Here is a 13,676-nt window from a genome sequence, read left to right as displayed (position 1 = left end):
TGACCCTGACTGGCAATCTATTTTTAATGTGGTTCACTTAAATTTGTTCTCACAGCCAAAATTCCACTTTCTTACCACGTGGATCTTTAATGTTGTTGTTTTGGCCGTCATTGACATGAGTTATGATAATAATTTTCAACAGCGTCATTGTGGAGACCCAGGGATGCATTAGAGTTGACCTCATTAAAACGTTCTCAGCTACTTTTTTTGATATAATTATTTAGATTTTAATATCTGAAATCCAAAGTCCAGATATTCAATTTACAAACGAAGTGAAAGAAGCAGCTGTTTCTTGTATTTGAGAATGGTTGACACTTTTGACGATAAATGAGGATAAATTGTTGTATTTTTGTTCAATGTTGTCGAAACTCACAAATTTGGAAGTTGAACAAAGACGAACAAACACAACATTGCATCAGTCAAAGATGAACCGGGACGAATTTCTGCAATAGAAAGACAATTATAAACTGCAATTTTGACAATTCAGCTGGAATAAACTGGTGACTCACAGAAAACATGATTTTGTGTTTTAGGTATAGGTGTTTTTCAAGTTACACGCAGGTATGAATAAAGTAAAACATTACTCAGAGGTTCTGTCATGAAGGCAGGTGAAGGAAAAGATTTAACAGATACGAAGTTTGGAAGCCTAATTTGAGAGTCACTCATCTTTCTTCTTTAACCCAGATTCAGGATCAGTCAGAGGGTTCATGCCTGAGGACAACACATAACGGGGGCCACATAAAGCCAATAATAAAGTAGTATCATAAATACCACAAGTCGGTAATATCATAGTAATTCTATTGTCTGGCGACCAGCGAAGAAATGCTAAAATGGGGATGTAGTTCTTTCTTTTTCTCTGTAGTCAAAAACAGTCATCATCATCATCACCAGCTGCCTCTCCTCCTCCTCCTCCTCCTCCCTCTTCTTTATCTTCTCTTTGTTTGACTTCTCTCTACCCACCCCCTTTTTCCATGAGTGAAACCCCTGAAAAAGCTTATCAATGTTGCTGGGAGAAAGGCAGGCTGCAATCAGAGGGAAAATTACGGCTCTTTCTCCTGTCACTCTCACCAGCAACCCGCAGCAGAACCAGGCATGTTTATCTACCGAGAGTCTATCTGCAAAAGGAAAACGGTCTCATATTGTAGCGTGTTCTTTTTTTTCCCCCTCACACAAAAATAGATGTATAATTGCGCAGGTTTTCATTAGAGAAAGGATTGGACTCGAAAGAGTTGAAGAATTCAAAGCCCTACATTTTTGAAAAATGCTGCCTCCTGAAAGTCTTCAGTCAATACCTAAATAATGTGCATGATCTTTTCCTCAAAAATGACTTCAGATGGCTCACCACTTTAGCTGTCCATGAAATGATAAGGCGGCAGTGTATTTTCATCTAATTTTGGATTGAAACCCCCTTAACTTTACTTTGAGCTTCGGTCTGTGTTCTTTCTATTGTTTTAAGATTTTAAGTTAGTTCTCATATGTGAACGGGAAGTATACTGTTGTGTTTCCTCTTCACTCAAGCCTCCTCCAGGTGGCAGCCATGCAGCTTTGAAAAGCAAATTGAAGTCCATAATGAAGGATTTCTAGGTCATAATAGGCACGTGGGTGTTGCGGGGGTGAAGTTCCTGTCCTCTGCCATAGAGACCAGGAATTCGATTTCCTAAATCCACATGTGGATCAGAATCTATATCAAAATGCACGTAGAGATGGACAATCACTCGATACTTGTGCCTGATTCTTTTCGTTGCTGTAAGAGCAGAAGTACGTGATTGTGCAATATTAAGAAAATAAATGTTTCCACTACATTACGTTGAAATCATTAATTTTCTGTCAGCAGCACATCTCAAGAACAAACAGCTGAAACACATGGGAAACCAAGTGAGCCCTGAAGAGTTTGAAGAGGAGGTGGGAGACATGTTTGTATCCAAAATCACTCCATATTTAGTATGTACCCACACACGCATTTCATACATGCAAAAATTACACCTGCCAGTGATGATGACTCAAAACGATGATGATGCACAAGTCTCCGAACTAAACTACTGAGCGTTAACACTGACTGAGCGAGAGAGGCAGACATTTACACATTCTTTGTACAACCCCCCCCCGGGGATCAATAAAGTATTTCTGATTCTGATTTGAGACACAACTATGGAGTGAAGCAAAAAACAAAATAACACTAATAATTTGCTTCCAGGACACAAACAGTCGCACTCAGAGGTTAATAGAAAATGACACCATTTTAAGGGTGACTGAAGACTCTCCAGCTGCACTGCACCGGCCAGTCACTCTGAGTCATAGACCAGCACAACAAGCATCACAGCCGTGTGTGTGTGTGTGTGTGTGTGTCCCTGAGCCATAAATATAGGTGGCACTCCTCTCTCAGATTAGAGGAGGAGGTAAACATCTCAGCAGCTCTGAGGTCGTCTCCTGTCTTGACTGCTTATATTACGATCCATTTCAAAGCCTCTACTGTTACATCAGAGCGTGGGTCACCACATAAAGGTGGTTCAAGTCCTAGTTGCCTCCAAGAGCTGTTGCTGTGGGTCCATGTGGGCTCGTTCAAAGTCCAGTTCAGACGTTTGCTGTCATGGACTGTTTTAATGGCATACTGGGTCTGGGAAAGTAAGCCAACCAAGGGCAGCACATTTATACAGTGGGCCAAAAAGTAGGAATCAGACAGTATGTGAACTTTTGAATTACTTGTACTTGAATGCCAAGCATATTGTGAATGCCCAGGCCGAAATTACAACCTCACATATTCCGTTTTCCTCATTGAGTCTCAAAATGACAGCAGCTCCCAATTCAAATTCAGAGACATCACTATGACTTTGCCAAATTTCCTGCTGAAATCTGTATTCAGTAAACCAGAAAACATGAATAAACAACATCCGACAGTGAGCTTTTGGGGAGTTGGTGAGTGCTGATAGTTTGGCTGAAGAGGGGAAGGTCAAGCTCCCCCGCGGGGCCCGGAGAGGCAGAGCTGTTGGCACTGCGGGCCCCCGCTCTGGCCCCCACCTGGGACTCGGGGAGGTGGGGGCTCTTGGTTCAATGGTCCAATGTGGAGCTGCTGCAAACCTCCTCCTGCGGGCTTCAGCTCTGTCTCCCAGGAGCAGTGAGCCGTATCACGCAGTCACCAGAGTTCACCTCACTTCACTTTAAGTACAGGCTCCAGTAGGGATCCAGGTAGAGCAATGTTCAGTGTTTTTTATCCCTCCCTCCCCATCATTAATCTCTCCCTGGCAGCAGAGACCAGGCAGACTGTCCCTGGTAGTGTGCGTTATGTTAAAGTGCTCTGCAGTAACAAAGTAAACTCCCAACTCCAACTGCTCCATTATAAAGAGCTGTGAACATGTACTGTGTGTACAGCATGAAGGAAGTGAAGTACTGGAGAAGTCTGGAAAACCTTTTCAATCATATTATTGTCTTTTGCTACAACTGCCCTTGGGTAGGTCAACATTTGCTTAATTTTTCCTTTTTGTGATGAAATGAGTCTTATTTTCAAATATAGTCCATGTTTGTTAACAAAAATGCCTTTTTACCTTTCACTCGAGGAAGAGCTGCAGCAGTAGGAGAAAAAGAAAGAGATTGCAGCCCATCATAAACCCAGATGCGACTATACATTTGCTAATAAAAAGTGGAGAAAGAAATGGGAGGAAAATACAGAAAGGGCTGCTGATGAAGTTCCATAAAAATGTGATGCTGCAGAACGTTGCATTGCATAAGTGATATTTTTATGGTCTGTGTTTTGGACCATTTGGAAACAATAAACCTTACAGATTTTTGTCAAACTAACAGCAGTTACCAAAACTTTGGGATATTATATATCAACCACGTTTTGTTTTCCAAAGGAAGCTGATTGTGACTCCACCTCCCAAAAAACCAACAATCACCAGTGGAAGTAGCCCCGACCCCCTTTGTATTTTCTAATCCAGGTTTGGATAGAGGACAGATGAGTTCAGCTAATCAACTGGAACGCTGACACTCAAATGTTAACAGCACTGAAGTCTCACCATTACATCGACTCCCTCCTCCCTCCAGGCCGCTTCTCTGGCTGGAGAACAGGCGAGGTTCACTGGAGTGGAAGGACCCGGAAGGGAGGGCAGCCAATACATCACACCCCCCCCCTCCCCCTTTTTACTCATTAGCACACAGACTCTGGACCGCCATGTCCATGAGGTGCAGCCACTTTAATCTGTCTCAATCTGAGAGCCCTCGGCTGTCAGCGCTGCCACAACGAGCCTATTTAACATGATGGGAAGCTGGAAATGCAGCCGGATGAGCTGTAGATCTCTGGAGACAGAGGCAAGGAGTAACACACTCATATACACACACAATCATACACACCTGCACCTCTTTACTAACAGCCACAAACGCACAGATCATAGTCAGACTGACTTTATGACTGAAGCTGCAGATGTCATAAACGACCCTTCACTTCTTCCCCACTGCTGGGAACCTTCTGCAGACCTTCGAGAAGAGGACAGTGCAGGAAGATGGTCCATGTTTGAGTCTTCTATCATCATACTGTTGATTGTATGTGTTTGGCTGCTGCATTAGTTTGCTTAGAGGTTGTATTTTCTGGACAGAATCGGCCATCGCAGACCAGCGGCCCACCAGCTGCATTGACACTGTGTTTGACAGCTTAATAAAAATGGTGAACAGGGTGAAATAAGAATGGGAGCATTTTAACTCTTCATTCTAAATTAATGGGATGTCTATTAACTTTTAATGACTTTTCTGCCCTGAGCTCTCTTAGTTTCTGACCCTGACTATGATGCCAAACTACGGGCTCCCTTCTTACTGCTATTGCTTAAACCTCAAGATCTTCTCTTAATTTACTACCTAAAAGTTTAGCATCACACTCAGTCTGCCATATGTTGGAGCTGCTCTATGTGGAACTACCAGTGTCAAGGAATGTACGGTAATTAATCATTTCACAGAAAAATAGGATTTTAAGGATGTTTATCAAAGCAAAGAAATTGCAAAGTAGCGTCTTAAGCTGCACTATTATTGCAGTCTTAGTCAAACAATGCATGTAAACTACTGGAGTATATGACAAGTCAACATTTGAGACACGGATTCGTAAGAGCAGAATTCGAATTGCTATCCCAATCACATGCACTCTTGTTTCCCGCTGTTTTGGCACATTCTGGGCAAATGAGATCCCAAAAGGCTTCTTGCCAACCATTTTTGACTAGAAAGCTGCAACTGGACACATCCATCTGTGGAAGTTAGATTCAAAAATTCAAAGTCAAGGGTCAAAACAAACACACAAATAGAGACCATATTGCTCTTTGTATCCATTCAGTAGTTATAGTGCCACTGTCTCAGCTTTTATTTTGAAAGTAGAAGGAGGAACAGGATGACCCTCGCTTCCAGGTCTGATTGAACACATTAATCAGACAGCCAAAAGGGGGAGTTAGCAGCTTTGACAATTATGAGTGAGAGAATCCTTATTTCTCTCTCAAATGTAGTTATATAATTCCTGTTGTATGCTCAAACCATCTGTTATGCTCAGAAATCTGTAATCACTCGCACACATATTTAATCTGCCCTCAAAAATCAGCCACAAGTGCTCTTGTGTGTAAACATCTGTGTAAGGGTCAGGGTTCCACACACATATGTCACGTAAATGTGTTTATATGAGAAAAGAGGCAAATATTTAGCACTCGCATGGCCTGAATCAACCCTTTAACAAGAGCCACATTCGTACATATGAGCCTTTATGTGTGTTTGAGAACAAAGTGCATATACAGAGCAAGAGTCTGCGAACACAATTTGATCTCACAGAAGCAGCTGCGTCTACAACACATGCCTGGACATATTAGTGTATTTGTATGGGTGTTTATGTGCTCCTGTGTGTGCTGCGCACTACTCACAGTCACTGTATATCATCTGATAAGCTGTTGAACCATGCTAATGCAGGTTTTCAAACAGCCATTTGTAGAGCAGGGAACTCTCAAGTTGGACTTGACACACATTTTCATAACAGCTCAAAATACGAGTGAGAGCACGGCCCCGGATGGAGGAAATGCCACGCGGTAATATGTGTGAACACGTCTGTTTCTGGTCTAATAACCGGCAGCTGCATGAAGAGGATCTGATCATTTGACACACTGCTGCTCGGATTTCCACAAAAGTGATTCTGTTTGTGTTTGTGGTTATTTAAGACATGGACCAGGACAGGAAGCTGGAACCTTTCAGTGGTCTCACAGTATGCTACTTAAACTAGTAAATGAATGCTAAATACCAAAAGAGGGATCTTATTGGAAAAAGTTTTTAACACTGTGAAGGGTCTACAGCCAGACCCAAACCCAAAGCTAAATTCAGACTGGGTTCAGGTACATTTCCATGTGCATGCTGTGGCTTTCAGAACAAGACACTTGACATTGGGTTTAGGCTTCGGGAGTGGTGTGGGCTGCAAAGTGTTGTTGTTTTCTTACTATGGAGTACATTTCTGAACTGGGTCATGGCATACTGTATTAATGTTTGTTCCAGAAACCACTGGAACATTGTTCTCCCTCTGCTTAATTTGAAGGCGGCTTCCCTAAACCAAACTGCAAGGTTATTTAAACATGTAGATGTAGATGAGAGTGGTTGTTGATTGAGGCGGGAACAGAAGGCTTCAGCAGTCTGAATGAGAGGAGATAAAAACACTGGAAAATAGACGATATTCGATCTACAGCCAAAATTGTATTTCTGCTTGGCTGCAGAGGTCAGAGGGATTTAATGTTTTGCTGAAAGACATTTAAGCCGGGTGGATGTGTGCCAATGTGAATTCACATTAATATTTAAAAACTTATGAAATCCAAGAGCATGGACACATACTGCAGATTTGTACACTTTTCACATACGCATTTATACACTGAGATTTCTGTAAGATTTAAGAGCTACACAGGTCAAACTCAGTTCAAGGGCCTTTTATGGCACACACATATTTTTAAACACACTGTACACAAGTAGACTCACGACCCACACACACACAAACACCGTTATCCATGATGTCAACTGCTTGTCCATATTCATTATTCACACTCGTCTCTGTAATTGCAGTTGGTGTAAATATTTCATCTCTTCATACCTCTTAACTCCTCCACCTTCCTCCACCTCCTACTTGCTCCAACTCCTTCAGTTTAGCTGCTTAATTCCGGACTTAACAAAACATCCCATAGCCATCTTTGTTGAACCTTGACATGTTCATCTTTGCACCAAGGAAGGTCACACTGTAGACGCCAGAAATCTGGAATTCATTCCTTTGCTGGGAATTCACAGCAGACGTGAGACGAGACAGGAACACAAACTGAGAGACTGTGTGTGATTTCAACTGCTGGGTAGCGAAATTATGCTTCACCACGCATACTAGAGGGAAAAAAGACTGTCAGCGTAAAGTACGCCGACTTTCTGAGCTGATATAGATTGTTATATTTGATGAAATGGAAGGCTATAGTTGTACACAGTTTTTCTCTTCTTAAATGTGTTTAGCTTCTGGTAGTGCAAATAATTGTGACTTTGTGTGATAATGACTTTTTTTTAGCAAACAAAAGTCTGTAGCCATGCCAGCAGCTCTGTGTGGCTGTACGTAGAGTGCCACAAGGGGAAGGAGGCGTGTCATTTCTTGGTTTGCTTCGACTTTCGATTTCTTCCCTTTCAAACTTATCTACCACATTTCTTATTCTATAATCTGCAGGCAGACACATTAAAAACATTATAACACTCCGAGTGCAGCGTTCTGTCAGAACATACAGCTCAGCATCTGAGAAACTGCTCTCTGATTTATGTAGATCTCATATTAAAGCCCCGCTGTGAAGCAGACCTCATGTATTATTCACAGCAATGGCCATGTGTGTGTTTTTGTATGTATGTGCTATATAAATGTGTGCGTCGTGCTCTGCTGCATCTGTATCTGACTCATCACAGGCACAGTGGATTACTAAGCACAGAGAGAGAGAGCGACAGTGTCGAGCAGATGGGGTAAGACAGGCGGGGACAGTAAGAAATAGTAAAACTGAAACGAGACAGAAGAAAAAAAGACAGACTCAGCGAGAGCTCATCTCAGAGGGTTCTGGAAAGACAGCAGTACAGCGGACGTGGAATAATTTGATCATGAACATCTTTATTATTGTTCACATACTTTAACCTAATAATCCATGCTGCTTTTATAGAAGTAAATGCCTATTTTGCTCTTTTATTGCTCATTAATTGACTGACTGACTGCACCCCCAGTTCATAAAAGCTCAAACACCTGGGGCTAGGTGGAGAAAAGATGCATAAGGACCAAAAACATGCTTAGGCCAGAGTGTGGTGAGAATGTGCTCACTGCACACATACTTCAGACCGCTGCACACATGGTTTTCTACGAGGCCAGTTTCACTCACTGTGTATATGATCAAAGGCACGTTTATAAACTTAATTTTGATTGATAACTTTTATGCTTTTTTATGCTTTTCTTTACATTGGAAGCAAAATTTTACTTCCCTGTTCATGTTGTTTCATTTCATCCTTTATTATGAAGCACTTTGTTTCAATATTAACGCTATGAATTACATAATTGATTATCTTTTTGATGTTTGCAGATGATAAAACAAATTTGTAAGCATATTTCTTTCTTTGTGAAGTCATGGACCAACACGAAGTTGCATGCATCTGGCCCCTGGTGGAGCTGATCAGGCAAAAAAAGAGTGCCAGCTACAGAAACTAAAAGGTCTTCAACATAAACTGAAAAGAAGAAGACATTGCTGACCAAGTGTGATCTGTGGGAAGTGTAGTGTTAAAACAACCCAGCAGTGATAACTGAGCAGCAAAAATGGAGACAACATACGTAGATAAACGCACAAACAAATCTATTCTGTGATCCTCAGTTAAAATGGTTCATATCTCAGATCCAAGCATTTGTTTAGCTTTCTTTGATGTACAGTAGCGGTAGCGTGGTGTAGCTCAGAGGAGGGTGACAGTTTCAGTGTCAAGGTTTTATCCTTCAGTTCTGGTTCACTTAGACTAAATGCACCCCAGATGGGGAGAACAAAGGTGTTTGTTTTGTTTTTTACAAGACAGAGAAAAACAGCAAAGGAGGTGGAAAGGAAGACGGAATGCAGCTGGAAACTGAAGCTGGAAATTGAAGATAAGTAAATGAATTAAAAGGTGATCATTAAAGTGGCAACCAGAGTATAATGCCAGTTCCTTTACTGCACTGGATTGAGGTCCACATGTCCCTGCAGTGTGTGTCACTATGAGCGCCACAAATAATTTGTCATGTTGATACCAAACCCCAAAATCCACAGGCAACATGATGTACTTTTCCCTTTAGAACAGCAGCTGAGGATGTGCTCTAGCTCTCTTCAGGCACGGGGGGGGGGGGGGGGGCTAAATGGTGAAGCCACCTTCGCAACAACAACGTGCTTTCCTTCAACACTCAGCAGCGAGATCGTTCTGAACTGGTCGATGTCCTTTGACTCCTCTTCCTTTTGAAGAAGAGTCACCCCTTCTGCAATCCTCCACTGATCCTCCACTCCTTGCCCCTCCTCCAGATCACCTTCATGTTCCTCCAAAGCCTATGTAGTAGCCTCAGGCAGTTGTTATATACCTTGTAGGGTACGCAACTTGGTCCTGGGCTGAGCTCGATCTTGCCTTCTTGACCACCTACTGAATCTCCTTCCAGCTAGGCTCCTTCTCGTAGAGGGCCAGAGTTGATGCTGATGGATTGATCAAGGCCTTGCAATGGCCCAGATCTTGTTCCCTGGATGCATCACTCTTGGGCATCTGTGATCTGTAGCTTGCTGTGGGTTCTTCTTCTCAGAAGATGCAGGGTGGGCTGCCAACCATAACCACCCCTGCCATCTCTCCAAGCTGTCACTTTTCTGTTCATCAGTGATGTTACTATCCCCCTACAAAGTTTGTATTTCTCACTATGTGGTGTGTCTCAACTACAGAGCTACAAAAACCAACCTGCAAGCACTTGACCTCATTACCAGCAAAGTGTAATGTGCCGCTGCGAAAATGGAAACAAGCTTTCACACATGAATCCCAATGGCAAGCAGGTCATACTCTAACATGACACGAGTCATAAATGGATCATGAAGGAAAAAAATACATGTACCAAATGTATTTCTGTGTGATGTGTAAATGTGATCTTCTGATAGGAGCATTAAAGATAGAGATTTAATATTTAATGTTCAATGAAATACCTCAGAAAATCAGCTTGGCAGCTCAAACATTCATAGTAGAAGGGCTCATGTCTCTGACCTTCATGCTGGTTGAACTAATCCCTCCCTTGAAAACAGGACTTACATGACTACCACTTCATGCCGCTACAGTCATTTTGTATTGCTTTCCATGACAACTCCAACTGATCAGCGCAACCACACATGTAAAAGGGCAAAAGTTGACTTACTATGGTGAAGTTCATGACCTTGAGGATCCAGATAGTTAGTGCCAAGTTGATCAGGATCAGGATCATCAGCAGCAGGACGAAGAAGTAAAGGCAGCGTTTCCTCCAGCCGTATATTCCCACTTTGTATACTTGTGGTTTCTCTGAACTCTGGACATTGTTCCTATGAGTGCACTGTTCTTGGGTCATCTGAGAGGAGACAGAGAGAAAAAGGAAGCAATGATTATGGCTGCGGGCAACATCTTTACCTCGGCGTTACTTACTGATACAAAGACTCAGTCAGACTCTAACCTTCACTCAATCTTTGTCTTTCTGGCACGTTTGCAACCTGGTTTGCACTGACTACGTTACTAATACAGCTCTCATTGTGCATTTGTGTGGGACTCAACACAGGGGCTATTGTTTCATCTGATATGTTGCATGGAGTGCTGCAGGGCATTTGCATAAAGTTATATGTGCCACTTGTCGGCAGCAGAACAAGCTGTAAACACAACATTGACATATTGTCATCTTCTAAAGTCTAACGTTAGCAAAGTTGCCTATTTACACATCCAGTAGACACAGCAGCATTGTCATTCTTTTAGAGTCATGTTGAATGTAAGTCTAATGTTCATTCCTCTTTTAGCTCCTATTTGGTCTTCAACATCTCCACTTAGGAGTAGCAACAGCAACAATTTACAGTGTCTCTTTTTCTCGTCAGGTTATGTATTCAGCCATTAATGCAACCCATCGGGCATCCGTGGTGGAGCCCCCCATGATTGCTTGGAGATTTGTGATACAGCTGCACAGACTGTGTGGAAAATTACATTAAGATAAGAGGTGGGGCACGTCTGAACATTAGAACAAATAACATGCCATAAACATTCCCCTCACATACTCCACTCCAACACTGACCAGCCACTCTGTTCGGGCAGGATGAAAGACAGTTTAGTTAGCAATCGCATTGATTGATTGCCCCATAAGTGGTCTATAACTCCATTAAACCCCCTCTGCCCCATTGATGTGCTGATAGTGCCGATTAATGATGATTCTAATTGTCTGCCTGTGAAGACGACGAAGCATTGTTCACTTCAAGCGCCATAATAATGGCCTAATAACTCTGTGGAAAAATACAATTTACTGTCGGCCGTGCTTTGGAGTGCGCGCCTCAGACCACCAAAGCCAATCGTTTTTGACAACCACACACATTTCCCGCTAACTGAAACAAATGGCACAAGACAGGGCCCCGGTGAGAAAGTGCTGAAGGCTACAGAGGAGAATCCAAAGCACCAGTCAGCAAAAACAGGGAAATCTCATTGTGTACGGTCGGATTTTCATTTCTGTTTGATGGGAGATGCAGGGAGATGAAGAGGCATATCTTTGTGATGTCTAGGCTGATAGAAAAGAGGGAACAGTGCTGTGAGAGGGAGCAAAGCTAAAAAAGGCATACAAATTGAGACTGTTCTAACCAACCTCAACCCTGCCAGTGCTTCTTCCTGAGATAACTTTTAACTAGACAAAAAAAACACCTAAAGCTCATTAGGGTCCCCTAGGGTCTGCAATGTTCATTACGCCCTGCTGTATAAAAGTCTTAGACCAAACCAATAGTGACTTTGCTAGTGCCTCATCAGTTTTAGTGGTAGAAATATAAAGGCTTTGTGGTTTTTTAGCTGTTTTCCAACCAGCGAAACAGTCGTCAGTGAGAACAACACCTATTTTTATCTCTGAAAAAATTGAAGATGAGGAGTCCATTGGGTCATTAAAATCGACAAAATCAATCAGTGTCCCCGTTTTGGAGGCAGAGAGACAATGTGCTCAGAAGAAATCTTGACAATGCCAGTTAACTTCTGAGCTACCTCGTGTGCATTTTGGCGTTGGTTGTGCTTAAGGAAAGCTGATAGAGTGTCCATAATGAAAAGGATCTGGGGAGCATGAACATACAGAGGTTTATATTTCAACAGTAAAAGTGAACATTTGGGCCAGACGGTGTCAATAGAAGAAATGTCATGGGGGTAAACAAAAACATGGGGATCTTTACTCTGTGGACTTGACAGAAAACCACTTCTTTCTGAAATGCCTTGTAGGGGATTGTCATGTTGGTCAGGGGGAGAATGTAATACTGTAACACCAACCCTCCTTTGGGGGTGGTCCACCTAAATCAAACACTTGGATGAATTTGGACATCACATTTTCAAGGGTTTATATGACATTGCTGGACTGTCGTAGTGCTTTGAAGGCTACTGTAGATTAACGACAGGATGTTTTGGGAGACATTTTCATAGTAGCAGTCTAAAAAAGTTCTACATTGAGCGAAGGTCAACCTCGATGAAAGTCAGGGGGTCGCTGAAGTCATGGGGAATTATCCTCTGTGGACCATGAATATCTATTCCCAATTTGATGGCAATAGCTGTGGAGATCATCTCAAACTGGTTCAAAGTAAGGAAAAGCATCTTCCCTATTAAAACAAATTCTGGACTAAATTCAACATGCTGTTTTGTAATCACTCGTCCCCCAGGTGTATCAAGGGTTGATCTCACAGTTCAGACTTATTCAAATACAAACATGAATACAACGACGAACAGCTGTCAAAGTAACCCAGCCCGTTTGGGTTACTTTCTGCAAAATCCTCATAGAGAGCTGCAGCCTGTGAGTGGGGATTAATAACAGGCCTGATGTTGCATCACGCTTTCTCTTCTGTTTCCACTGCACCTGCCACAGCACAGACCTTCCAAATATGGCTGTGAGTCATGGCAGAAACGCCGCGTTCACCCGGGAACAAACTGCTGTCCTGTCCAATCACCATTTCCTTCAGGATCCAGTTCAGCTGACAGGGCTGCTCCGACATTTGTTTACACCGAGAAGTATGATTACAAAAAAAAACACACACGACTTACAAAGACTGACTGTTTTCCATTTCCGGTCTCTAGATTCGTTTTTTGGTTTTTTTTCTTGTCTGGTGTGACAGGCTCAGATAACTGGCCCTGAAACTGATATGAAACTAAAACTTCAAAATGAAGCAGATCATGTCAGGAAAATTTGGTAAGCCTATGGTAGCGAGAAAAAAAGCAAATGTCATGCAACATTAAAGTTTGACTTTTGAGTTTTGGAGAACAGCACTGACTAAATCCTTAAAATGTGAAAAGGAATGTGAGGTTATATATACAACTTTCTAATTCCCCGTCAAATCCTCAAATGAATGTGTTGAAATTGGGTTGTATTTCGTTTTTTGTAATTCTAATTTCTTTCTAATATACTCACTGACAGCCTTGGAGAGGGGACAGAACAGCTGAATAGTCACGATCTGCCTTTTTTT

General features: G+C 42.3%; 1 protein-coding gene across 1 annotated transcript in view; it reads right to left on the bottom strand.

The window, feature by feature from the left end:
- sgcd (sarcoglycan, delta (dystrophin-associated glycoprotein)) overlaps nt 1–13,676 on the bottom strand; it is a 109,468-nt gene that overhangs the window by 76,060 nt on the left and 19,732 nt on the right. Inside the window, exon 2 of the mRNA XM_070917356.1 lies at nt 10,388–10,573. Coding sequence (XP_070773457.1) covers nt 10,388–10,573 — 186 coding nt within the window. The remainder of the gene's footprint in view (nt 1–10,387; nt 10,574–13,676) is intronic.

This window comes from Enoplosus armatus, chromosome 13, assembly GCF_043641665.1.
Source record: "Enoplosus armatus isolate fEnoArm2 chromosome 13, fEnoArm2.hap1, whole genome shotgun sequence".
Taxonomy (NCBI): domain Eukaryota; kingdom Metazoa; phylum Chordata; class Actinopteri; order Centrarchiformes; family Enoplosidae; genus Enoplosus; species Enoplosus armatus.
This window is presented reverse-complemented; position numbering and strand designations above follow the sequence as displayed.